We start from the raw sequence: 26,046 nt of genomic DNA, 5'->3' as shown, positions 1-26,046 counted from the left end.
AATTCAGTTCAGTTAGGAAAAAAAAAATCCTCTCTGAAATTTCACTTTGTTGTCACCATGCAGCACACCTGATGTGAGCAGTACACAGCAACAAGTTAAATCTTTAAAGGTGGGTAACCTTTAGCAGCCAATAAAAAAGAATTCACCAGGAAAGACAAAGATTCATAAGGGGAAGGAATCCCAGTCATCATCTCTGTCCTTCCAACATGATGAGCAGATGCAAATTCTGACGTCTGACAAGGTGCCTGGTGCCCTCTCTGAGGCTGGGCAGGTACCTCAGTCACAAATGAGTCACTGTAATTTGAGTTCTTCCAGCCTACTCCAGAGGAACTGGCTCCAGGATTTTAAGTATTACCAGATGGAGTCCCAAATGAATGGAGTCACTGTTCCTTGACTACACAGTAAGAACTTATCTCCTACTTAAGGCTGGTAGATGACACTGTCGTAAGGAATCCACAGTAACAGACTAAACTGCCCACATGAAGGAAAGCTTAACAGCAGCAGGCCGGGGCGGGACGGGGGAGAGCGTGTCCTTCAGAGGAATCACCATCACCGACTCCATTAAGAGGTGTTTCTGGAAGTGAGACCTAACTCTTTCAAATTTCCCCAAATGGACAACCTAAATGTGTGTCTGGGACTTCAAATGCAGCCCTGTGGTTCTGGGTCAGATTTTTATGCTCACATCCTGAACCTGCACCCAGGGAAGAAGAGCCTTGGCCCAGCTGCTGAGAGATCCCAATCCACTCCCTAACTCCAAACAAAAGGCAAATACTCACTGCACGCTTTTTGAGGCATCAGCAACAGATACGGTGCTGTCGTGGCTGACCCAGGCCAGGCGGCTCCCGCTGGCAGAGAAGCTGACCCCATGCACCCAGCCACCAGTGCCACTGCCACCAAACTCTGACATCAGCTGACCAAAAGGCATCTTGCTGCCCCATGGCGTACTGGCTGGCTTTTCATCCACTTCTTTAATGTAGGCAGAAAAGACTCTGTAGTTTAAGGGGCAGGAAAGAAGGACAAAGTAGATGAAAATATGTGTATAAAGAAACAGGCCATAGGCAGCTGCCGTAAGGGGTTTCAGGATGCAAAGAGATTAGTCCTTGAAAAGCAAAATATGACAAAGTCACATACACCAATCTCTTAAGAATGGTTGCAAGGGCCACCTACGGGCCCATCCAAGTCTCTCAAGATGCACATGCTCAATCAAAGACCTACAATGTGGCAGGCACTGCTGCCGCCAAAGGGGCGCAGTTCTAAAAGTAATGAACACAAAGGCCCTTCCCTCCTGTGAGTGCAGAGTTCTGGGGGAGGGTCCTGCTGTCATGCCGCCCCCTAGCACGGAAGACCCCGCTGAGCACAGCATTCCTTCCTGTGTGCCAGGAAGCCCACACAGCCCAATGGCAGGAAGGGAAATTATTCACCACACTGCAATAAAGCAGTGGTATGAACCCATTTAAAGAAAGGGATACCCAAGGAGGAAGCCATGGGAGGCCGGTGAGAGGGCGGGCAGGCTCCCCCTCGTGCTATCTGGAGGGCAGGCTTCACACGGCTGTGGGTCCCTGTCCTGTCTCTGTGGCAGGTATGGGTCTGAGTTGAAGGAGGGTGTTTTCCAGTCTGTCAGCAACCCCTCTCTTGAATTCCAGGAAGTTGTATGTGGGGAGGTTTTGACAAAGAGTTGGGAAGCAGGAGGGATAAAGAGAGGCTGGGAATCCCCCTCAGCCCCCCCAATGCTATTTCTACCTCGTAGAGCCTCTCAAGAACTTCTGGACTTAAAGACTCTCTAAAATGAGCTGGGATAGGGGCGCCTGGGTGGCTCAGTTGGTTAGGCGTCTGACTTTGGCTCAGGTCATGATCTCGCGGTCTGTGGGTTCGGGCCCCGCGTTGGGCTCTGTGCTGGCTCGGAGCCTGGAGCCTGTTTCAGATTCTCTCTCTCTCTCTCTCTCTCTCTCTCTCTCAGAGGTAAATAAAGCATTTAAAAAAAAAAAAAAAATGAGCTGGGATATTTCCCCCCAAATAACAATAACAGCAGCAGCTCTGGAAGAGGCGGAGGAGGTAAAGGGCACAATGAGATATCTGTGTAAGTTACAGGACATGACCTTGGAATCACTGGGCTTTATTATTATTTTTTTATTGAGTAGAGCTGACACACAATTTTACATTAGTTTCAGGCGTACATGACAGTGATTGAACTTTATGCCATACTCACTGCTGGTGCAGCTGGCATCTGTCACCACACACCGCTCTTGCAGCAGCACTGACTATATTCCATCATTCCTGTGACTCACTTTGTAACTGGAAGCCTGTACCTCCCTCTCCCCTTCCCCCATCGTGCCAGTCCCCCCATCCCTTTCCCTCTGGCAGCCTCAGTTCGTTCTCCATTTTTAGGGGACTAAGAATGAGAATCGCTGGGCTGGAAGTCAGCATCACAATGGCCACTGCTTTAGCCATCAGAGACCAGGACACAACAGGTGGTTGTGGTCTCAGTTTCTGAAGAGAGTGACCAGAACAGACTCTTACCCAAAGGACTACAAGTCAAAGCAAAATTTCTGGAAATTAATATTAACAAAAGAATTGGTAACCTATTGTCACAGAGTTTTTAGACACAGCCTGATAACCCAGATGGTACAGATCATTCAGTTCCATCTTCAAAGGGAGCTGGACTGACTCTGCGTAACACATCACAGACACTAAAATTCTTGAATTCTTGAGAATGTCTATGCATCTTTGCTGTTACTCTGATTCTTAACTAGAAACCAGAAACCAATCTTTTTTTTTTTTTAAGAACCAATCTTTTCCTAGAGAGTGTCCTGACACCCCTGTACCCCCAGTCCACAGCCAAATTCCCACACACATCTTAAAAAACCAACAAACCAACTAAAAAACCCTTGGATATAAATCACTAGCCAGGTGTTCTGAAAACTCTCCACACGGTCTCCTGAAGAAAGATGCATGCCATCTCCCCACCCAGCATACAGTCAACATGAAGGAACATTAATTTGCTTTTCTTTTGACTAAGAGAAGAAAGCCTTTTTGATAAAGAATAACTTTAAAAAGCAATTACGCCATATGATCCTTAAAGCTCTTAGCAAAATGGCTGTTACTTCTGGCCTCCCACAAACAACAAATAAAAAAGCTTTAACTGAAAAGGAACAGTGCAGTAATAGCTCAGCAGTGCACTGTTCAGCTATGTTTTGTTCGTTTTAGCCTCGCTCTGGAATCTGCCAAGTCTCTACCTGGGTTATGAAACGAGAAATAATACTGTTGTCCGAAGGCCACTAGATCTCTGCTCCAAACACGGGTGCTCTGCCTAAGGTGAATTTCTGGGGCCCCACTCTCGCACCTCCCCCCACTGCGCTTCCAAGTCCACTTCCTTCTACCTCGGTGATCTCTGGTGCTTGCTATCCTAGATCACAAGCTCAGCTCATCTCTGAGTCCCTTGCGGTGCCTATCACAGTACCATGCAAAGCAAAGAAACCTTACAAATAAGTGAAAGATGAGGACGCCTGGGTGGCTCAGTCAGTTAAGCGTCTGACTTCAGCTCAGGTCATGATCTCACGGTTTGTGAGTTTGAGCCCCACACTGGTCTCTGCACTGACAGTGGAAAGCCAGCTTGGATTCTCTCTCTTTCTCTGCTCCTACCCGACTTGGGATCTTTCTCTCTCACTCAAAAGTAAACTTTAAAAAAAAAAAAAAAAAAAAAAAAATATATATATATATATATATATATGCAAGATGAATAATGAACGGATCAATTATGCCTACCAATTCTCATTTGTTCCCACCTGCATTTGAAATCACACGATCCTGCTGCCAGCAAAACATTGTTGGGATGCCAATCCAAGCTGAGGACCGTGGAGCGAATGGGCTTTTTAATGTGCTTGCTGACCCACCTACAAAAGAAAATCCATTTTAGTTTATCCACACATCAAACAACAGCTCCCAGAGGTCCTACGAGTGTGTGTCAGGTGAAACACTGATGGCTACCAGGTCTTCCACCAGAGACTGGAAAGGAGAAAGGGAGAAGAGCCATAAATGATGCTTTCAGTTCTTTCAGGACATTCTTCATCACAGCAGCCCCTTCTGAGCCTTCCTGGCTATTAGGGGATCCCCATTAGTAACTATATTTATGGATTAACTCTGGATATGGCCCCATGGAGTTTTAGATTACATGTGACCTTAACCTTTCAAATAAAAATTGTGGTTTGAATTATTTAAATTTTTATGATAAATATTTGGCAACTTGTTATTTCATTTTGGGTTAAGTTTGGGTTGTAAAATAACTTAATTTCTTTTCTAAGCCTCTGTGAAGCTGCAAATTCTTTTATTCCCCCCCACAGAGAAATCACAACCAAGAAAATCACAGTCTCTCATTGGAAGTTCTAATTAATTCTCTAGCTCTACTCCAAGGATATTTATGTCTGAGATCAGTCATTATTCTGGCTTAGCTAATTCAATTTCTGGCCCTAAATTGTTGCTTAAAAATCAATCATGTTCTACTGTTTAAGAGTTCAAAGACTGGGGGCGCGTGGGTGGCTTACTCCGTTAAGCATCCAACTCTTTAAAAATAAACATTAAAAAAAATATTTTTTTAAAGCATCTGACTCTTGATTTTGGCTCAGGTCATGGTATCATGGTTTGTGAGATCTGGCCCTATGTTGGGCTCTGCGCTTTCAGCAGAGGCTGCTTGAGCTTCTCTCTCGTTCTCCTCTTTCTCTCTGCCTTTCACCCACTCATGCTCTCTTTCTCTCAAAATAAACTTAAGAAAAAAAAATAAGAGTTGATAGATTGAATATCAAGACAAACACTCATCTCTGAAGGCCAAATTACTTTTGAACAGACTCTTTCTTAGGAACCTATATAAAAAATTTCATTCTGAAAAATAGACATTTTGGTGTGCTTATAATGCAGTTACTTTAAAAGCTTTTAAAGATTATTTAAAAATATTCACATCATTCCAATGAAATGTTCTATAGCCAAGAAAAACCTCTGAACATACAGCTTGTTCAAATGACAATACCTTGCAATATGGTACAGCCCAATTTACCTATATTTGAAACTATTTTTCAGTGAATAAAAATGTGAGCAATCACTGAGGTTGAAGGTTACCTAGGAAGGAAAATTTTTCTTATCTGTTCCTTACAGTGAGTCTTCTAAGTGATTTCTGGCAGGCAGCATTTTGTTAGACTTATTTTTACATGTGCTTTAAAGAAAAATGTAGGTCTTAAATTCATAACTGAATCGTTGCACATTCACAGACTTTCTTTTCACAGAATCAAAATTTCTGAGGTTTCACTATATTACAAAACATAATATAATCCGTTCCTTTCACTGTTTCAGCAGAAAGCAAACAGTAACACTAACACAGAGAGAAATGGGTACTCTGCTATTTTTAGTGCAAATAGAAACACTGCCAGATTCGTACTAAATGACAATTCCATGTTGAAGGCTAGTTACCTCCCTTTCTGAATGCATGCCAGATAGAGCACAGCTGTTTTCTTATCAAAGTGGGAAGGAACAGTTAAAATAAGTTACTTAGCCATAAAATCAATCTCTGTATTTTGAGTGGCTCAGCTATAAGTGATTTGTACAAAAAGTATAACAGGCTAATCATAGTTCCAAGATTCTGGTCAAATTTTACTTCAACAACTTAAAGGAGTAAAATATTATACCAAGACAAAGATCTGGTGAGCAAATAAATTTAAAAAATTTTTCTTGATGTTTATTTTTGAGAGACAGAGAGAGAGAGAGAGACAGAGCACAAGTGGGGGAGGGGCAGAGAGAGAGGGAGACACAGAATCAGAAGCAGGCTCCAGGAATTGAACCCACAAACCAGGAGATCATGAACGAGGCTGAAGTCGGATGCCTAACCGACTGAGCCACCCAGGTGCTCTGGTTAGAAAGTAAGTTAAAAAAAAAAAAAGGAGGACACTGTCATCTGTAGGAATCTTCAGATATTTTAAGTAGACAGGATAGTGACGAAAAAATTATTCCTCAGGTCATGCGAATTGAGATCTTAATTTTTTGAGATTTTGTGATTTTCCTGTTAGAGTAAGAGAACAATCTGAACAGCACAGAATGAGGAGAGCAGCACCTTACAGGACATACCAGTTACGAGATCAGAACATAGGGCCACAGGTCTACATCAATATGAGAAAGATGTGAGATTGGATTCAACATGCATGTGAGAAGGAAAATGCTCAGAGGGAATGGAGATTTTCAAAGGAAAAAAAAAATCTCCTGATGATGAAACACTGAAGTTATAGGTAAGCCTTCACCCAGGGCCTCATGAAGTCACAGTGGTCCAAAGATATAATGTCACAGACAGAAATAAAAAATACTCAGCTGTTGCTCACCAGTCATTTTCAGACTCAAAGTAACAAACAGAAATGAGTCGTGCTCCACTTCCCACAGCAAATTTGTTCTCTAGCGGGGACCACTTGACAAAAGTCGCTGCACGATTAATTCTCAGGATCACCAGGGTTGGCTTCCAGACACCATCTTTCTGACTCCAGACATAGGCATTGCGGTCTGCCCCACAAGTGACGATGCGGTCGCTCTTGGGAGCCCAGTCGATACCTGCAAGTGAGGTGTGGTGTCATCTGCACTGTCTGGCCCATGACAAGAGCCATGAGACAGCCAGGCAGGCAGTGCCATGGCAGGGCTATGCGGGGGCTTGGTATTTTCCTCCCCAGCCCCATCCTTCCCCCATCTATGGTCCTGATCATCACTTCACACACAAGGGCAAGGTTTCTCTGCACAGTTTTGCATCTCAGGATCCTCCACGAGGCCGGGCAGAGCAGAGCTACTTCACAACTGTGGAGGGTAAAAAACTAAGCCAGGGCAGTCTTCCACCTGTTCACAGTTCTCAAGTTATTTGGTCTGAAGACCTTTTCCCTTCCCACTTGATTAGATACTGGGGGGGTTTTAAAGTACCTTTATTGATTCATGAACAGACCTCACTCCATCATATTAACTGCAAGTCTGTTATGTGATATCTAAATAAAACAACATCAGGGCAATTTAAAATAATCTGCAGTAAACAGAAAAATATAAACTGTGATTCATTATATATGTTCTTCTGAGGGTCACTGTCATTTAAACTAGCCTAAACTATACAGGTTCTGGAGAGTCCTTGAGTGTCTCTGCATCTAAATTACAAAGAGGTCTAAATAGGTACCTGAATGTAAAGTTTAGTTTTCATACTTGATCAGACCTTTACTTAATTGGCGGCTCTGTGAAGGATCCCAAAGTCAAGATCAGTTTGTTATATACCAAGAGTAAAATCTGCTATGACTCAATCACTTTGTAGTTACTTGATGAGGTATTTCCTATAAATATTCCACACTGAAGGTATCATTGGAAATGAAGAAAGTATTACTAATAAATTATTATAAGTATCTCCTTAAAAACTAATCATTAACATTCTTAACACGTATATGGAAAAAGTAAGATGACTATAAATCAAAGTCTCCACTGGTGATAACTCACAGTGATTTCAGTTGTACGAAGGAAGAGTTCATTCATTTATGCACCTATTCACCTACAGGAACTGTCTGCTCAATTATTTATACCACTGAGGGGGAAAAAGATGTGGGGGAGTATATTCTAAATGATGTGCATTGGATTGTAAATCTATTCATTATAGGACAGTTTTGCAACCATCTTGATTAGATTTAAAATTTTATTTTTAATTATGAAGACAATACCCACACGTTGTTATAAAACAACCACCATAAAGGGACATGCAGGAAGTCAATAAAGCCCATTCTTACATCCATACACATTTCTCCCCCAAAATGATATTAATATTATGGCAAATAATTTTTCTGCTTTTTATAAACTGGCACTGGATTTCAGAACATTGATCTTATCATCATAATTTCCCAAACATCTCAATGTTGAATGTTTTGTTAGTTTCCAATCATTTATTAAAACAGATTAACACTGGAAAAAATATTTAGGAACATACCTTTTTGTTCTAAAGTGACCTATGATAAACTCCCCAAAGTGTAATGCGAAATATTGTTATTTTATGAATGATTTGTTTCCTTTTTTAAGTTTACTTATTTTTGAGAGAGAGAAAGTGAGGGGAGGGGTAGAGAGAGAGGGAGACAGAATCTGAGCTGACAGCACAGAGTCCAACACATGGGTTCGAACTCATAAACCACAAGATCACGATCTGAGCCAAAGTTGGAAGGTTAACTGATTGAGCCACCCAGGCGCCCCTGAGCCCCTGAACATCTTGTGTTCCTAACTTGATTACAAGTTCCTGACAACAGGAATCAAGTCTCTGAAACTACTGTGGTGGGCAGACCCTAGAGAAATTCCCTACCCTGGAGGTATGGGCAGGATCCATGACTTGCTTCTAACCAATGGAATGTTGGAAAGGTCATAAGATATACATTAGTGAACAAGATTACATAAGGGTGTGGCATCCCTCTCATGAATCTTACAGCTGCAAGGACATGAATTCTACCACCAACAACCAGAAGGAGCTAGGAAGTGGATCCTTCCCTGGTCAAGCCTCTGATGAGAACTCATCCCTGGCTGACACCTTGATTACAACTTGTGAGACCCTAAGCAGGGATCCCAGATGAGCCACGCCCAGGCTCTTGACCCACAAAAACTGTGAGATAATGTATGTGTTTAGGTTAAGCTGCTAAGTATTTGTTACACAGAAACAGAAAACAAATACATCTTCTAACATCCAGAATACTGCCTTGTAATGAGAAAGTTCAGTGATTTTGTGATGATTTGACAATCTAAAATTTTCACTCCTTATTCCATAGGATCACCACTCTAATTAAACACACATGTTTTATAGGAACTCTTGAGGTGCTTAAGCATGAGGTGCTTTAAGAAAAAAATAAAAAGAATCAACAGAATCAATCACCCAAAAGAATCCTGGGTGGCTCCACTGGTTAAGCGTCCAACTCTTGATTTCAGCTCAGGTCATGATCTCATATGTTTGGAGTTAAAGCCCCACATCAGGCTCTGTGTGATTCTCTCTCTCCCTCTTTCTCTCTGCTCCTCCCCAGCTCGCATGCATGTGCACTCTCTCTCAAAAATAAACATTGAGAAAACCCCAAAATGGGGCGCCTGGGTGGCTCAGTTGGTTAAGTGTCTGACTTCGGCTCAGGTCATGATCTCACAGTTTATGGGTTCGAGCCGTGTCAGGCTCTGTGCTGATAGCTAGCTCAGAGCCTGGAGCCTGTTTCGGATTCTGTGTCTCCCTCCCTCTCTGACCCTCCCCAGCTCACTCTATCTCTCTCTCTCTCTCATAAATAAATAAAACATTAAAATTAAAAAGAAAACCCCAAAATTCACAGAAATAAATTCCAGAACACTGTGATCTCTTTGATGTTAACCATACTCTTTTTCACTGGTCTTTTTTCTTCTAGAAAGCTTCAGGAGATTTTTTTTTTCTGTAGTTACTATCTCTCTGAGAAATTTGTTTGATCCCTGGTCTCCTGCCACAGAGTTCCATTTAGATTTTCCCAACAACAGTTTTTTTCAGATCTAAAAAAAGGGTCATTTGAGCATTTTGGATGAAAACAGGCCCAAGTTCAAAGGATTCCAAAAGAGAAACAGGGGAGAAAAAGAACATAACTAAATATTTCATTTTTGAGGGGCCATTTCTTTGGTTTTTCACCTTAGCCCTTTCTCACTTAAAAGTACTTCCCAATGCTAAAATTCCAATGAGTGTTCTTATTTTTAGGCCATGAGGCCACTGGCAAAGGAACTTAAAGAAAGAAAGTAGGCCAAACCTAACAGAAGTAAGGTCATGGGAAAGCAATAGCAACAGAAATAGAAAGTACACATTCTGTATTTTGTGCTGGTTCAGTAGTCCAGTCAGTTGGCCCCTCCTGCTCACTAGCACCATATACAAATCACTTAAAGGCAAGAAGGAATGGTCACAAGTTTTTGCTGGGAAACCAATGTAAAGGGTGCAGAAGGTCAAAACATGCTGTTTCTCTCTGATTGGGGGGAGGGTATCGTTAAGCTAATCAGTATGTTGGAAAATTAGAGGCAAAATTCCAGGGTCACGATTAGAAAAAAAAAAAAATCACCATCAGTTGCTCTGCTGCCCACTTAAGAGGAAATGTCATTGAAAGGAGAGTGAAAAGCTAAGACTTCAGTAAGAAATCTGTAATTGAAAAGTTATGGAGAATAAGTTTTGGTGTGCTTGACTAAAGTGTTCAAATTAAGAGGTTGAATCAACTCAGCTAGAAAATGGATAAAGAAAAAATTATAGGAGTAAGGATCAAGGAACAAGGGTTGTTTCTGAACACAACAGTAAGTGAATATGGTTCTTTTAAAAACAGCCAGATATGGGAGCACCTGGGTGGCTCAGTCGGTTAAGTGTCAGACTTTGGCTCAGGTCATGATCTCACAGCTCATGGGCTCAAGCGTTAGGCTCTGTGCTGACAGCTTAGAGCCTGGAATCGGTTTTGGATTCTATGTCTCCCCTCTCTCTCTCTGTTCCTCCCCCACTCATGCTCTCTCTCAAAAATAAATAAAAACATTAAAACATTAAAAAAATAAATAAATAAAGGGATGCCTGGGTGGCTCAGTCCATTGCACGTTCGACTTCAGCTCAGGTCATGATCTCACAGTTCAGGAGTTCGAGCCCCGTATAAGGCTCTGTGCTGACAGCTAGCTCAGAGCCTGGAGCCTGTTTCAGATTCTGTATCTCCCTCTCTCTCTGCCCCTCCTCCACTCATGCTGTGTTTCTCTCTGTCTCAATAATAATAAACATTAAACAATTTAAATAAATAAATAAATAAAATAGCTAGATATCACTTAACAACAAAGCAATTCGTTCTCTTGAAATATGGTATCAGGTTTTGGTTCACTAAATTCTGAAAACCATTACAGAAATTCTCCATTTTTACCTCTTACTCTTCCTCCTTCATTATTTGACAGTTGCTTAATGAAACTCAACACTGCCCTGCCTACCACTGTTACCCATCTATTCATCAATAGTTTTTGTCAAAGATAAAAGCTCATGTACATCCAGGAATCTGCCTCAGAGCCAATGCGTTAAGATTCATTCTACAAACCAACAAGAAAAAGATAAAAACTCCACGGATGTTCATTACTCAGAAGTAATGGATGGTAAAGTGTGAGAAACCCAGATGGCTAACAAACTTCTGAAAATATGTTCAACCTTTCTATCAATCAGGAAAATACAACTTCTAGAGACACTCATCACTCATCAGACAGCCTGACCGTATCCAGCATGTGTGGGATGCAGGAGAGTAAGCACTCCCATACAGGGCTGGGGGGTGAAGGCAATGTGGCCAGGCCTAGCAAAGGTGAGGATGTGCACACTCCTACATACAAGTCTTCCATAAACATTCACGTGTGTACAAAGAGATCTGCACAGGGATGCTTGATTTAGTTCTCTAACATAGTAAGGAAAACTGGAAACAACCTAAATGCCCTTCAGTGGAGAGAAGAGTAAATAAATGAGGTATGAAATGTTAAATAGCGGTTAAAAGGAAAAAACTCTATCAACATAGAGCTCAGGAACAATGTGGGACGCAAAAGCAAGCTGCAGGAGATATGCAACATGATGCCATTCATGTAGCATTGAAAATACTAGCCTATAGTACTAAATTTGTATTGCTTACAAATATGTATATATGTATGTAAAAATATTAAAAATGAATTGGGACAATGTCATACCAAAATTACAGACTGATTTTGGGGAATGGGAATAGGACAGGACTGGCGGATGAGAGGGGACTGTACCATTATCTTGAAAACCACCCTTGATTATTAAACTTTTGTCTCCTCAGTTTTCTGGCGCAGGAAAAAAGACAAGAGTTGTTAATTCTAGGAGGAGGTAATGTGGGTGTTTGTTATATTGTTCTTTGTCCTTTTCAGTATTTTGGAATGTCTTCCTCCCCACCACAAACAACATACAGAAAGCTTGTGGAAGATACTATGGCCCCTCAGCACTTGGGGACACAGTGTGGCTTACGTTTTCTCAGCTGACGGGCCATCTAGTTTTCCTTTCACATCTCATCACCTAATCTAAGCTCTTCAGTCCTCAGAGAAGGATCAGTGTTTTCCATAACACCAGTACAGTGCTGTGTACCAGCCACACTAAAAGAAGCACTTAAAAACTGATATCACAATTATGATATTTTCTCAAATTTCTAAAGAAAACTCTGTAAATGTTGCACAGCTTTAAATATTTTGGCACACTTACTTTATCAGCCTCTTCATTTAAATGGAAAAGCGCTAGGGACTCCTGGTGGCTCAGTCAGTTGAGTGGCCAACTTTGGCTCAGGTCATGATCTCACAGGTTCGTGAGTTCAAGCCCCACATTGGGCTCTGTGCTGACAGCTCAGAGCCTGGCACCTGCTTCAGATTCTGTGTCTCCCTCTCTCTCTGCCCCTCCCCAACTTACACTCTGTCTCTTGCTCTCACTCAAAAATTAATAAACATTAAAACATTTTTTTTTAATGGAAAAGCACTCAATTTGCAAGTCTCATGCTAAGCTCACAGATGTCTCCCTTACCTGTGATGTGTCCGTTGTGCTCCTTGAGTTCATGAGCCTTCACCCACTGGCTCCCATTTTTCTTATAGATGTGGACTTCGTGATTGTTAGGGCTAAGAGCAATCTCTGGAGAAAAAAGTCACGAGTTAACTTGAAATTGTCACCAAAAAAGAGATATGTTATAGTTGGCATTTTTTTTTAAGATCTTTATTTTTGTAAGTAGTCTCTACACCCAACATTGGGCTCGAACTCACAACCCCAAGATCAAAAGTCACATGACCCACCAACTAAGCCAGTTCCGCTTCAGGTGAGCTCAAGCCCTGCTTTGGGTGAGCCTTGCTTCTCTCTCTCCCCCCTCCTCCTGCCCCTTACTCACTAGCAACCCCCCCACCAAAAAAAAAAAGGTTCCCAATATTCACGTTTAAAAAATTACTTTTATTATTTTTACCTCTACTTGGACTCCATATTTTTTTTTTTTAAATGTTTTATTTATTTCTAGGAGAGAGAGAGAGAGACAGCGTGAGCAGGGGAGGGTCAGAGAGAGAGGGAGTCACAGACTGAAACAGGCTCCAGGCTCCGAGCTGGCAGTCAGCACAGAGCCCGACGCGGGGCTCGAACTCATGAACTGTGAGATCATGACCTGAGCCTAAGTCGGCCACTTAACCAACTGAACCACCCAGGTGGCCCCAAAAAACAAGTTTTTAAAAAGGCATCAGAGGACAGGAAATTTGGGCAACATCTTGAAATGATAAAGGGATTATATCCAAAATATATGAAATANCGAGCTGGCAGTCAGCACAGAGCCCGACGCGGGGCTCGAACCCACGAACCGCGAGATCATGACCTAAGCGAAAGTCGGACGCTTAACCGACTAAGCCACCCAGGTGCCCCATGGACTCCATATTTTAAAATGTTTTGCAGATGGGTGCCTGGGTGGCTCAGTCAGTTAAGCATCTGACTTCAACTCAGGTTATGATCTCAGGGTTTGTGAGTTTGAGTCCTGCATCGGGCTCTGTGCTGTGCTGACAGCTCAGAGCCTGGAGCCTGCTTCAGAGTCTGTGTCTCCCTCTCTCTCTCTGCCCCTCCTGTGCTTGTGCTCTCTCTCAAAAATAAATAAACATTAAAAAATGTTTTGTAGAAAAATTAAATTTAAAAATTCATTTTATCAGAGACATCTACAAGTATTAAATAGAGACTAACCAATAAGAATTAAACAATGTTATCATACTTAGCTGATACAATTTTAGCTCAGAGTAAAGATATATGACATTTTAGTTCACCTGTCCACCATTATTAGCAATAGTATTTACTTTCTGCTGGAATTTCCAAAACACTGAAAACAGTTCTTAGGTTCTCACTGGTATCATGAACCCAGGTTGGAACCATCAGTTTATCAAAAACACTTGACTATGCTCATAAAATACATCAAAGCTTTCCTTTACAATAAAGCCAATATGAATCACAAAATAAAATTCTGTTTTCAAGAGAAATCTGTTGGGCCAATCTGAAATATTAAGAACATACATATTTATGACAGATTCTTTTCAACTTATACTGATTTTTGCCCTTTCTAGTTCATTCATTTAAATAAAAAACCCAAAACACTAATTTCTTAAAATTAAAATTAGGATCTATGACTCAGACTTTAGATCAATTATTTACTAGTTCCCCCTTCTATCATATTACCTTTCCTTCCCTCCTTAGGAAAGTTGTATCTGTTTTACAGTTGAAACTATAGAACCAAATAAATACCTAGCTCTAAAATCCTAAGGCTTTAAGTACTTTCTAGAAACCAATTATATATATTTCTCTAAATTTCTAAGATGCTCACAGGGATTTCAAAAGCCAAATCCAAATCTGAAAAATGCTACAAATTTCAAATTATAATAAGAAAACTTTGACTTAATATATTGTTTATCATGAGGTTTTAAATAGTTTACATAAGGACAATCATAACTTTTTTTTTTTTAAGTGTTTATTTTGAAAGAGAGAGGGAGGGAGAGAGAGAGAATGAGTAGGGGAGGCACAGACAGAGAGAGGCAGAGGAGAGAGAATCACAAGCAGGCTCTGCACCGTCAGCACACAGTCCGGTGTGAGGCTCGAACTCTACCTGGGCTAAAATCAAGAGTTAGATGCCTAACCAACTGAGCCACCCAGGTGCCTTGAGGACAATCATAACTTTCTATTAAAAATACCTGGAGGGAGGGCACCTGGGTGGCTTAGTCGGTTAAGCGACCAACTTCTACTCAGGTCATGATCTTGTGGTTCGTGAGTTCAAGCCCCACATCAGGGTCTGTGCTGATGGCTCAGATCCTGGAGCCTGCTTCAGATTCTGTGTTTCCTTCTCTCTCTGCCCACCCCCTGCTCGTGCTCTGTCTCTATCAAAAATAAATAAACATTAAAAAAAAATAACTGGAGGGGCACCTGGGTGGCTCAGTTGGTTAAATGTCTTGACTTCAGGTCAGGTCATGATCTCAGAGTTTATGAGTTCAAGCCCCTCATCGGGCTCTGCCCTGGCAGTGCAGAGCCTGCTTGGGATTCTCACTCTTTCCTTTCTCTCTGCCCCTCCCCAACTTGTGCTTTCTCTCTCTCTCAAAAATAAACTTTAAAAAATTATTTAAAAAATATAAAAATAAAAATAAAAATAACTGGAAATACTCCAAAGACCCATTTTTACATGGGAAAGTGGGGACAGAAGACACAGGAAACTCAGCAATAAAAATCCGTGAGATGATCACAAAACAGGAGCTCTAGATTCACCATCCTGTCATATTACATACTGAATTAAAAAAATGTTTTTAATGTTTATTTGAGTGATTGAAAACAATCCCTATCAAAATCTCAGCTGCCTTCTTTGCAGAAATTATTAAGTTGATCCTTAAATTCATATGGAAATGCAAGGGACCCAGAAGAGCCAAAACAATCTTGAGAAAGAAGTACAAAATTGGAACTCACACTTACCAGTTCCAAAACTTACTATAAAGCTATAGTAATCAAGGCAGTGTCCTTGGCATTAGGATAAACATAAAGATGAATAAAACAGAATTGAGAATCCAATAAACCTTCATATTTATAGTCAACTGATTATCGACAAAGGTACCAAGACAATTCAGCAGGGAGAGAACTGTCTTCAACAAATGGTGTTGCGACAACCGGATACATACCGGCAAAAGGATAAAGTTGGGCCCCTACTTCGTGCCTTATACAAAAATTAACTAGAACTGGATGCAAGATGTAACTGTAAGAACTAAAGCTATAAGACTCTAAGAAGAGTCACATCTTTGTGACCTTGAATTAAATGGTTTCTTAGATACAACAGCAAATGCATACACAACAAAAGAAAAACTTTGGTGCTTCAAAGGAATCAAGAAAGAGAATAGACAACCCACAGAATGGGAGATATTTGTAAAATATCTCATAAGGGACTTATATCAAGAGTATACAAGGAACACTTATAACTCAATAATAAAAAGACCAATAACCCAATATGAAAAACAGACAAAGGATCTGAACAGACATTTTCCAAAGAAGATATATAAATAGCCAATTAGCATGTGAAAAGATGCTCAATATCATTAGTCATTAGGGAAATACAAATCTAAACTACAATAAGATACTACTTTATACCTACTCGGATATAGTGAGTACAGGGCTATAATGAAAAAGAGAGACAATAACAAGTATTGACAAGGATGCAGAGAAACTGGAACCTTCATTACTACTAGTGAGAATGTAAAATGGTGTGGCCACTTTGGAAAACAGTCTGGCAACTTCCCAAAATGCTCAACATAGTTACCATATATAACCCAGAAATTCAACTCCTAGGTATACCCTCAAGGGAACTGAAAACATATGTCCACAGGGGCACCTGGGTGGCTCAGTCAGTTGAGTGTCTAACTTTGGCTCAGGTCACTATCTCACAGTTTGTGGTTTGAGCTCCACATCGGGCTCCGTGCTGTCAACTCAGAGCCTGAAGCCTGCTTCATATTCTGTCTCCCTCTCTCTCTGATCCTCCCCCATTTGCTCTTTCTCTCTCAAAAATAAATAAAAACACTAAAAAATTTTTTAAAGAAAACCTATGTCCACATAAAAATTGGTAAGTGAATGTTCATAGCAGCATTACTCATAATAGCCAAAAAGTGGAAACAGCTACAATGCCCACAAACTGATGAATAAGCTGATGAAAATATGGTAGGTCTAAACAATATTATTCAGCCAAAAAAAAGGATGAAGTACTATTTGGTACAACATGGATAAACCTTGAAAACATTATGGTTAGTGAAAGAAACTAGATGCAAAAAACCACACATTATAGGATTCCACTTATGCAAAAATGTCCAGAATATGCAAATCAATGGAGACAGTAGATTAGTAGTTGTTAAAACCAGAAGTTTTGAGGAAAACTGGGAGTAACTTCTAATGGATATACAGGTTTCTTTTTGGAGTGACAGAAAACATTCTGAAACTAGTGGTATTACTGCATAACTATGAATACAGTACTAAAACCTGCTGACCTAATCCTTTAAAAAGGGTGAGTTTTATGTTATGTGAATTATATTGCAATAAAGCTTTATTTTAAAGAAGACAGCTATAGAATATAACTTAATTTAAAAATAACTCATGAAGGGGTGCCTGGGTTGCACAGTTAGTTAAGCATCTAACTCTTGAGCTCGGCTCAGGTCATGATCTCACAGTTCGTGGGTTCAAACCCCGCACAGGGCTCTGCGCTGATGGTGCAGGGCCTGCTTGGGATTCTGTCTACCTCTTTCTCTGCCCCGCCCCCGCTTGTGCGCGTGCCCACGCACTCTCTCAAAATAAATAAATAAACTTAAAAAAAAATTCATGGACACACTACTACACTTCTGACTCTGTTTTCAGGGTTTTTTTTTTTTTGCCCCCTTCTTACATACTATCTGTCACTTTGCTTGCTGTACTATGCCTACTTCTAAGAGTCTTCTCCATCCCTTTCTGGTTGGTTGCAGCTAGAAAACCAGAAACTCAAGCTTATTACAAAAAATATGGTAAATACTACTACTACTCTTAGTACATCAGGAGTAAACTATATGTCTCTGTAATAGCTTATATCTAGGTCCTAGTATTCGATCCTAGTATTCTGACTAAATATTGGATAAGCATGGTATTATTCCACAACCATTCCAGACGTTGGTTTCTTAGGGCCTCAGATATAAACTATCTCCAGCTAGTACTGGATAAAGAGCCAGAAGGCTTGGATGCTAGCAATGGCTCTGACATTAACCACCAGAAAGCCCTTCCAACACTCTGGGCCTCAGTTTCTCTCTCTATAAACCAAATAACTGACCTAGTTTCCTTCTGAATCTATGGTCATGCCCTTTTCACATGTGACACTGAAATATGTGATCCCTAAAAAAGTGCCTAGCTATAAAAATATCAAAGGCAGTAAAATAAAGGAGTAAAGTTAATAGCATACTTACGGGTACGATCCCTGTTCCAGGCATGGCAGGTGATTGGCTCTAGTAAAAACTGATGCAGGGACATTATTCTTAGTGTTTTCAAAGGATAGGAAGCTGTAATAAGTAACAGAAAAAAGCATTTAAAATGGCAAGCAACACGTATTTCATTTGTCGGGGGATCCCAAAATGTTTGGGGATAAATAAAACATTATTGTCCCATTAGAAAAGACTCAATCTCAATGTCAAAACTTAATCATTTCAAAATAACAAGCACTGTAACCACCAATGTATACTTTATTTTGTCAAGGGCCATCAGGGACTCTAAAACCATGGGTTGAAGATGGTTGGGGGACAGGATATTCACACAGTCTCAAATTATCATCCCACAGAGTACTTACTAATTTTGAAGAGAAACATGCCTTAACAATAAAAAAAAAAATCTGGCAATCACCATCTTAACCAAGGGATCAAACTTAGTATCATAAATAGTAGAACCTCCTGATGGGAGGCAACATGAAGTGCATGTCACCACTTACACATAGCGATCCCTTAATTTATCATCCAGATCAGAACACTTTTAAGAAAGCAAAAGCATGGGGCGCCTGGGTGGCTTAGTCGGTTAAGCGTCCGACTTTCGCTTGGGTCATGATCTCGTGGTTCGTGGGTTCGAGCCCCGCGTCGGGCTCTGTGCTGACTGCCAGCTCAGAGCCTGGAGCCTATTTCAGAGTCTGTATCTCCCTCTCTCTCTGACCCTCCTCCCCTGCTCACGCTGTCTCTCTCTCTCTCTCTCCTAGAAATAAATAAAAATATTTAAAAAAAATAAAAAAATAAAAAGACATCGCATGAAACTATTTAAAAAAAAAAAGAAAGCAAAAGCAAAAAGTGGTATTATTAATGCTGTGACAATAGGTCACAGGACTATCCTAGAGAAACCTGCAAATATGGCCAGCCTACCTATCAAGTATTTATGCCAATTAAATTAACTCTAAATCAAATCAAGATCCAGACCTACTTTCCAGTTTACAAGAAATAAAAGGGAGTGGAATTAGTTACGTAGCACAAAGGGGGAACAAAGAGTTCAGACCAGAATATGTGCCATCCTAGAAAACAACTGGCCTGGACTATTCATAAAAGGCAATGGGTGTGAAGCAGACTGTTCTGAACTAAAAGAGCTATGAAAATCAAATTCGACAGATGAAACTTGACTGTAATCTACAGATATATTTTTAAGTTTACTTATTTATTTTGAGAGAGATAGAGACAGCATGTGTAGGGGAGGGGCAGAGAGAGAGGGAGACAGTGAATCCAAGCAGCTTGTTCTGCACTGTCAGCAAGAGCCGGATGCAGTGCTCGAACTCATGAACCGTGAGATGACGACCTGAGCCAAAATTAAGAGTCAGTCACTTAACCAACTGAGCCACCCAGGCGCCCTTATTGTAATCTATATTTTTATTTATTTCTAGGAGAGAGAGAGAGACAGCGTGAACAGGGGAGGGTCAGAGAGAGAGGGAGTCACAGACTGAAACAGGCTCCAGGCTCTGAGCTGGCAGTCAGCACAGAGCCCAACGCGGGGCTCGAACCCACGAACCGCGAGATCATGACCTAAGCGAAAGTCGGACGCTTAACCGACTAAGCCACCCAGGCACCCCTGTAATCTATATTTTTAAAACAGCCATAACAGGCGTATTTTGTCTAACAATGAAAATACAAATTTTATTCTATATTACGTAACAATATGGAGTTATTTCTAATTTCTTAAATATGATAACTGCCATTAGATAGAAGCATGTTCCAACTCTTAGGAGTTAAAGAAGGAAGTATTTGGGGATGAAGTATCACAGTGTCTTCTGTAATTTATTTTCAATGGCTCAGGACAACAAGTAGTTGTTTAAAGAGCAAATGTGGCAAAATGTTAACAACTGGTGAATCTACACAATGGGTATATTATACAGGTGTTTGTTACATTGTTTTTTTACTGAAAATGAAAAGCAGAAATCTGTGTGACACATCATTAAGTTAAAAATCAAATAAAATTCTCTACTTCATAAATACCCAAATCTAGATTTACCCAAGAGGCAACCATTATCTGAAATAGACAGATTTTTTTTTTTTTTTAAAGCAGCCAGATCCTCCTTCTCTTTATCACTTCTAAGAGACACTCACACAACACTCTGAAGTTTCAACACTTCAGTACAAGTCTGTTCACCCAGGGTGGAGACTGAAATGTAAGGTAAAAATTCTTTTTTTTTTTTTACATTTATTTATTTTTAAATTTTACTGTTTTATTTATTTCTGAGAGAGAGAGACAGCGTGAGCAGGGGAGGGTTGGAGAGAGAGGGAGACACAGAATCTGAAACAGGCTCCAGGCTCTGAGCTACCTGTCAGCACAGAGCCCGACGCGGGGCTCGAACCCACGAACCGTGAGATCATGACCTGAGCCGAAGTCAGGCGCTCAACCGACTGAGCCACCCTGGCGCCCCTACAGTTATTTATTTTTGAGAGACAGAGTGAGACAGAGTGTGAGCAGGGGAGGGGCAGAGAGAGAAGGAAACACAGAATCCGAAACAGGCTCCAGGCTCTGAGCAAGCATTCAGCACAGAGCCTGACGTGGGGACTCGAACCCAAGAACCGTGAGATTGTGACCTGAGTCAAAGTCGGAAGCTCAAGTGACTGAGCCACTCACACACCCCAGTTAGGTAAGAATTCTGATGCAAATAGGAAATGAATGGAAAGGACAGCAGAAGGTTAGGAAGTGAACAATGAAAGTTCGGCAGACAAAGCAGAAATCAATCTCAGTGGAAAGCAGAAAAAATGTCTGTTAATTGTTGTAAAGGAATCCAAAGGTCAAAAGGAGATTAAGTGCACCCATCTTGATATCTTGAACCAGCAGAAGTGTCAGTGTTTCACATTCTATTTTAAAGTGAAGATATTCAGGTCGCGGACTTTACTCTTATATGGCCTAGAAAGCAAACTGCAAATCACAAGTAAAGAAAAAGCCTCTAACTGGAAATTAAAAAAAAAAAAAAAAAGTTTTAGATGAATTCAAATGAGGCTGTTTAATGTGTTTTTTTAAAACATAAACTTCCAGATGCTTACCACATGATTCTCTCTCTAGTCTGGTATCAGATGCTTACCCATCACCACAGGTTTTACTCATAGTTACTCAAAATAACATACCATGTCACAAATACCTCCTTAATTAAAACCAATTTAATTCAAAAGCCCTACTTTATAGGCTTATTCGTTAATTAAACAGAATTGCCTTACAAATAATAATTCAATATGAATATCTACATACATTAAAAGCATACTTTTCACGTATAGTTAAAAAAGAGCAGCTGCAAGGACTATCCCATTCTTCAACCCACCCAATGTGGGGCTCGAACTTACAACCTTGAGATCAAGCGTTGCATGCCGCTTGACTCTGACTGAGCCAGCCAGGTGTCCCTCAACTCAGTTTTTTAAGCAAAGTACCAAAAAGAGGTAAACATTTACATAACAGTATAATTACTTCTAAAATTGCATTTCTAAATTTGTTATATATCATTCAAGTTCCATATTTGGACATACACTCAGACCTGCACTTCAGTTAAATCACGTGGGTAGTTTAAGTCTGCAGGGTAAGACAATACTCTTGTTACATTCAAAAGACACCCAGTAAACAGCCTGTATTCATCATACTCAGTGAATGCAGGAGAATAATTGCTTGAATTTTGTATCAAGAAAAAGATACCTTCCATCACAGGCTGATCATTCTAATTCTAAACTGTGATTAATATTTAAGTGAAATCTGAAAGCCTTTGTCTTAAAGAGAGTAGAGAGGAGAAAAAGAGACCAAAAAAAGAGGTGGTGACATTAAATTTAACAAGCTTCTATTGATAATCTTTTATTGTACAGCACTGAGAGAAAAACCATTTATGATGATTTACAGAACAATTCCAGGCACTCCTCCTACAACACACTTCTTTTCTTCACCTATCACTTTGAATACAAAGTCATCCTAATGTTTGGTTGCCATGGACTCTGGAGTCAAGGGGACCTGGGTTTGAATCTGGGCTTGGGCACATACGAGCTATGGCCCTGGGCAGATCACTTTCATATCCCTAAGTCTAATTTTTTCTTCATATGTAAAATTAATGTTATCACTGACATCCCAAGGCTATTGGTATGAGAATTCAATGAGATGTCGTGTGAAAACATGTAGTAAAAAGCTTAGCCCAAAATAGATGCTAAGTTAGTTCCCTCCATCTCTATAAGTACACACTGGTTAGTATCCTCTGTACTTGGAAATGTCCACATACATTTTGAATTCTTGGCCCTGAAGCCTGAAAGTATGCATACACTGAAAATTTCAGTTCCCTGTTTAGGTTCAAGTTTTTAACACTGTGATTCACCCAGTTTCTAATTGTTCTCATTACCCAACCCAGCGATACCAGGCACTCCAGCAAGGTCACCACACCCTCCACAAGGTTCAAAGATGAGGTTTCAATGCCAGGCAGCAGCCTCACCAGCAGATCATTTTAAACTTCTTGGAGAATGTCTCAGCACAGGACTGGTTACCTAGATTAAAACACTGCCACTCTTCCCCTTTATTTTTCCAAGATACTCCCCTCCTTTCATTATGGCAAGTAGGTGAATTAATCTTGGAAGCTCTCTGAATACTGTGGTAGGAAGCAGCCAGTTACTCCGCCTAGCACCACAAAAGCACCCTCCAGATAGCCTCTCCTTTCTTAGATACCTGAAAAACCCAGGACCTACTAGAAATCAAAAGGTGAGGAAAAAAACTGTTTTAAAAAGGGGGGGGGGAGGCAGAGAACTAGGGTAATTTAGACAATGCGTTGAAGTAGATAAAAGTAGGTTAGCATTTCCTTTACGTTCCAAAGCTGCCGTATGAGAACAGATGGCTTTATAATCAAGGATTCTAAGCCACAATTTATTACCATGCCTACCATGTTCCCAGCAGTGTAGTAAGTACACGGACGGAAACATAAATAAATCTGACACTTTTCTGGTCAAGTCTGCGGGGAGAGGCGGGTAGCAAAGGAAGGGAAGATAGGTATGCACAGAATACCCAGGACAATCGCAACAGCTAGTTATTTACCGAGCACCTACACTCTGGGCCAGGAACTATTCTAGGCAATTGACGCAAATAAACTCACTTGATCTTCAAAGAAAGAAAACTCTAAGAACCTTCCTTCGGTAGGCGAGGAAATGCGGACTCAGAGCAGCAATCTTCCCAGGGTCCCCCCCACCCAACGAAAAGGGGTGGTGCCGAGATCGGAATTTTGGCCGCCCTACTGGAGGGGCAGGAACGTGAAAGGTGCTACAGAAAAGGTTCCACCGAGCGAGCAGGAGGAGCGAGTCTCACTACTGATACAAGAGAAGGCGGCACTCGGGCAGGGGAATCTTAAAAGAACTCGAGGGAAGGTCTTTTTCTCGAGTTCAGGAGGGGCCCCCAAGAACTGAAAGATTGACGGCTGCCCCAGAACAGAGCCGAACATTCCAGGGTGGCCCACCGCGTGGTGCAGTACCTATTCTGGACGCTAAAGAAAGGAACGGTCCGACTAGGGGGAGATGATCTCATTTACTACAATTTTACAGACTGTGATAAATGCCCATAATAGGGGTGTAAGTAGCGTTACGGAAGCGCAGGAGAAGGAGCCGCTAATTCTGGCCCTGGAAGAGGTCTGGAACTGGAGAATCTAGGGATGCGAGGTGTGGGGACCCCATGGGCTCGGCCGGCTCCAGAGAACCCGGATCACCCGCCCCCTCCGGAGGCCGGGCCAGGAGACCCGGCCCGCCCCTCAGCCTGTGGCCCCCGCGGCCTAAGCCCCCGCCTCACCGCCCCCGCGGGCTCAAGAACGTCCGGTGCGAGGCTGGGCCAGTGGAGGCCGACAAGGCCAGAAGCTCGCCCTGCTGTCCCTTACCTGGGATCAGGGCAGTCCGGACCGGCTCGGAGCGGAGAATTCGCGGACTCTGGTCAGTCGACGCGAACAGGCTCCGGCGGGCGCGGGCGGAGGACCGGGGCCGAGAGGGAGCGGCTGACAGATCCCGGAAATGGCCACGGCGCCTGCGCTGCACGTCCGCCAGGCAGTCTGCGCACGCGCGCAGCTTGGGCGCGCGCGGCCGGGGTCCTGGGCGGGGGCGGCGGGGGAGGGTCTGGCGCCAGAGCTAGGCCCTCTGCTAGCGGCGTCACACACCGGCCCTCAAGGTGGTGGTGAAGCAGCTTGGATGTCTTCTTTCTTCCCTCAGAAAGTTTCCTCAGACTCGCGGACCGATGTGTGGAGCGTTGGCGCTTTCACAAGTGGTTTTGTCAGGAAATCAATTAGTGAGAACTGAGGCCTTTTCCAGCCACATGGACGCGATGAACGACTACGTCTTTGCCCTTCAGAGGGAAGTTTCCTTCTTCAGAGCCAGTTTCCCACTGTGGAAACCTCTGAGGACCTCCCCGAGGAACCTTCTCAACCTTTCCTCGGTCGGAATCCCTTGTTCCCTGCTCCCAAAATGGCTCCGCGGGACAGAGGAGTTGGGGGTCCCCCAACACGTGGAGGCAGCACTTGCTGTAGAGACGTGGCTTCTATGAAATGGCCTGACCCCCACTTCCAGCTAGACTTGGCGCCCTTGAACCCAGTAGGAATTCTGGAGCAGCACTCCTCTGTCTTCGTGGTCACTGCTAGTCACCAACAGAGTGCCTCTGGTAGTTGACGAGTTTGACCCCAAAGCTTGCCTAGAAGATGGTGTTCACAAAAGTGAAATCGTCCCATTCCTGACTTCAGAGCTACATTCTGTTACCTAGGGTTATTCAGTTGTTCAAGGAGCACTAATGTATTGGGAGCAATTGATTTTGTTTTACCCCATGGGTACAGTCTTTGGTCCTGGGGAGATGAAGGACAGATTGAGAGAGCAAAAGATCATTCTAAATTGATTATTTGCCTTCCAATGACACCATCTTGGCGCGGGGAGAAAGGCATACATGGAAGCAAGGCTTCCTTGTGTGTTTGCAAGTTACACGAACCAAACCAGAAGTACCTAGAACTGGTATAGGGAGTCAAAATACCAACTGCTTTACTTAGATCTTTACAAAGGATAGTTCCTTCTTTGAAGGAGTTTATAATCTGGATAGATGAGAATAACGTGCAAATCAATAAACCTTGATGAAGGGTTTGATACAAGTTGGTGCCAGGAATGACCTGATGCCTGGTCCAGAGCATTTCCCATTATCTGGTCATGCCCTGGTTATAAGAGCAATTGGGGTTCCAAGAAGGGTGAGTTATTATCACTGTTTTGTTTTTTACTTGCACAAAGATACTGATCAAGTATTCCAAGTGAGGATTCTCTTTTTAAAAATTAGTACCAGAGAAGGTGGTACTTAAAAGATGAGAGGAAATGAAGGGTTGGATACTGTCATGGAATGATTTTGTTTGCTTTATTGATTCAGTTGGAATTAGAACAGTATTGAACTGGAATTCGGTCAGACTTCAAGTCATCAAGTATTTAATGAGTACTCACCAAGTGTCCAGTATTGTGTTAGGCATTTCAATAAATTACAGAAGAGTTGGGTAAGATCTTTCTGTCCTCAAGCAGCTTAGAAGCTAGGATAAGACCTGTTTACACATGATTTTAAATACAAGGAACTACCCAGTACCTCAAACAAGGGAGGTCGTACTTAATATTTGTTGACTGTAACTGTAAATGAATGTAATGTACAGTGTGGGATTTCAAAGAACACAGAGGTTACCACCAGTTGTGAGTGGGAGGAGGGGTTGTATGGACACATCAGGAAAGTACCCAATTATAGGTCAAAAAGATTACATGTTTGCAAAGGCCTAAGGCTTTCCTTCTGCTCAGGAGAGATCTGATTTAGTCTCTAGAATGTGGTTTGGAGAGTAAGAAGATTGGTTCTTGCTTGAACTCCAGCTGAACAGCAGTGAACACTTACTGCCAATCTGCCTCTATTTTGTTGCTGTTTTTAATTTTTATTTTTGTAAGTAATCTCTTCAGCCAACATGAAGCTTGAACTCACCCCAAGATCACGAGTTGCATGCTCTTCCAACTGAGCCAGCCAGGCACGCCTCTGCCTCCCATTTTGAATCTTACATGGTT

At 41.8% G+C, this 26,046-nt stretch overlaps 1 protein-coding gene across 1 annotated transcript in view; it reads right to left on the bottom strand.

The window, feature by feature from the left end:
- ARPC1A (actin related protein 2/3 complex subunit 1A) overlaps window positions 1–24,001 on the bottom strand; it is a 31,364-nt gene extending 7,363 nt beyond the window's left edge. Inside the window, exons 1-6 of the mRNA XM_039226104.1 lie at window positions 23,871–24,001; window positions 17,965–18,057; window positions 12,533–12,637; window positions 6,354–6,576; window positions 3,783–3,890; window positions 777–989 (exon numbers count right to left, since the gene is read on the bottom strand). Coding sequence (XP_039082035.1) covers window positions 777–989; window positions 3,783–3,890; window positions 6,354–6,576; window positions 12,533–12,637; window positions 17,965–18,028 — 713 coding nt within the window. The 5' untranslated portion in view covers window positions 18,029–18,057; window positions 23,871–24,001. The remainder of the gene's footprint in view (window positions 1–776; window positions 990–3,782; window positions 3,891–6,353; window positions 6,577–12,532; window positions 12,638–17,964; window positions 18,058–23,870) is intronic.
- Between the last annotated feature and the right edge of the window lie 2,045 nt (window positions 24,002–26,046).

The sequence above is a fragment of the Hyaena hyaena genome, unplaced genomic scaffold (genome assembly GCF_003009895.1).
Source record: "Hyaena hyaena isolate Hyena2069 unplaced genomic scaffold, ASM300989v1 scaffold_20, whole genome shotgun sequence".
Lineage (NCBI taxonomy): Eukaryota > Metazoa > Chordata > Mammalia > Carnivora > Hyaenidae > Hyaena > Hyaena hyaena.
The sequence above is the reverse complement of the archived record's forward strand: the minus strand, read 5'-3'. Positions and strand labels throughout refer to the sequence as shown.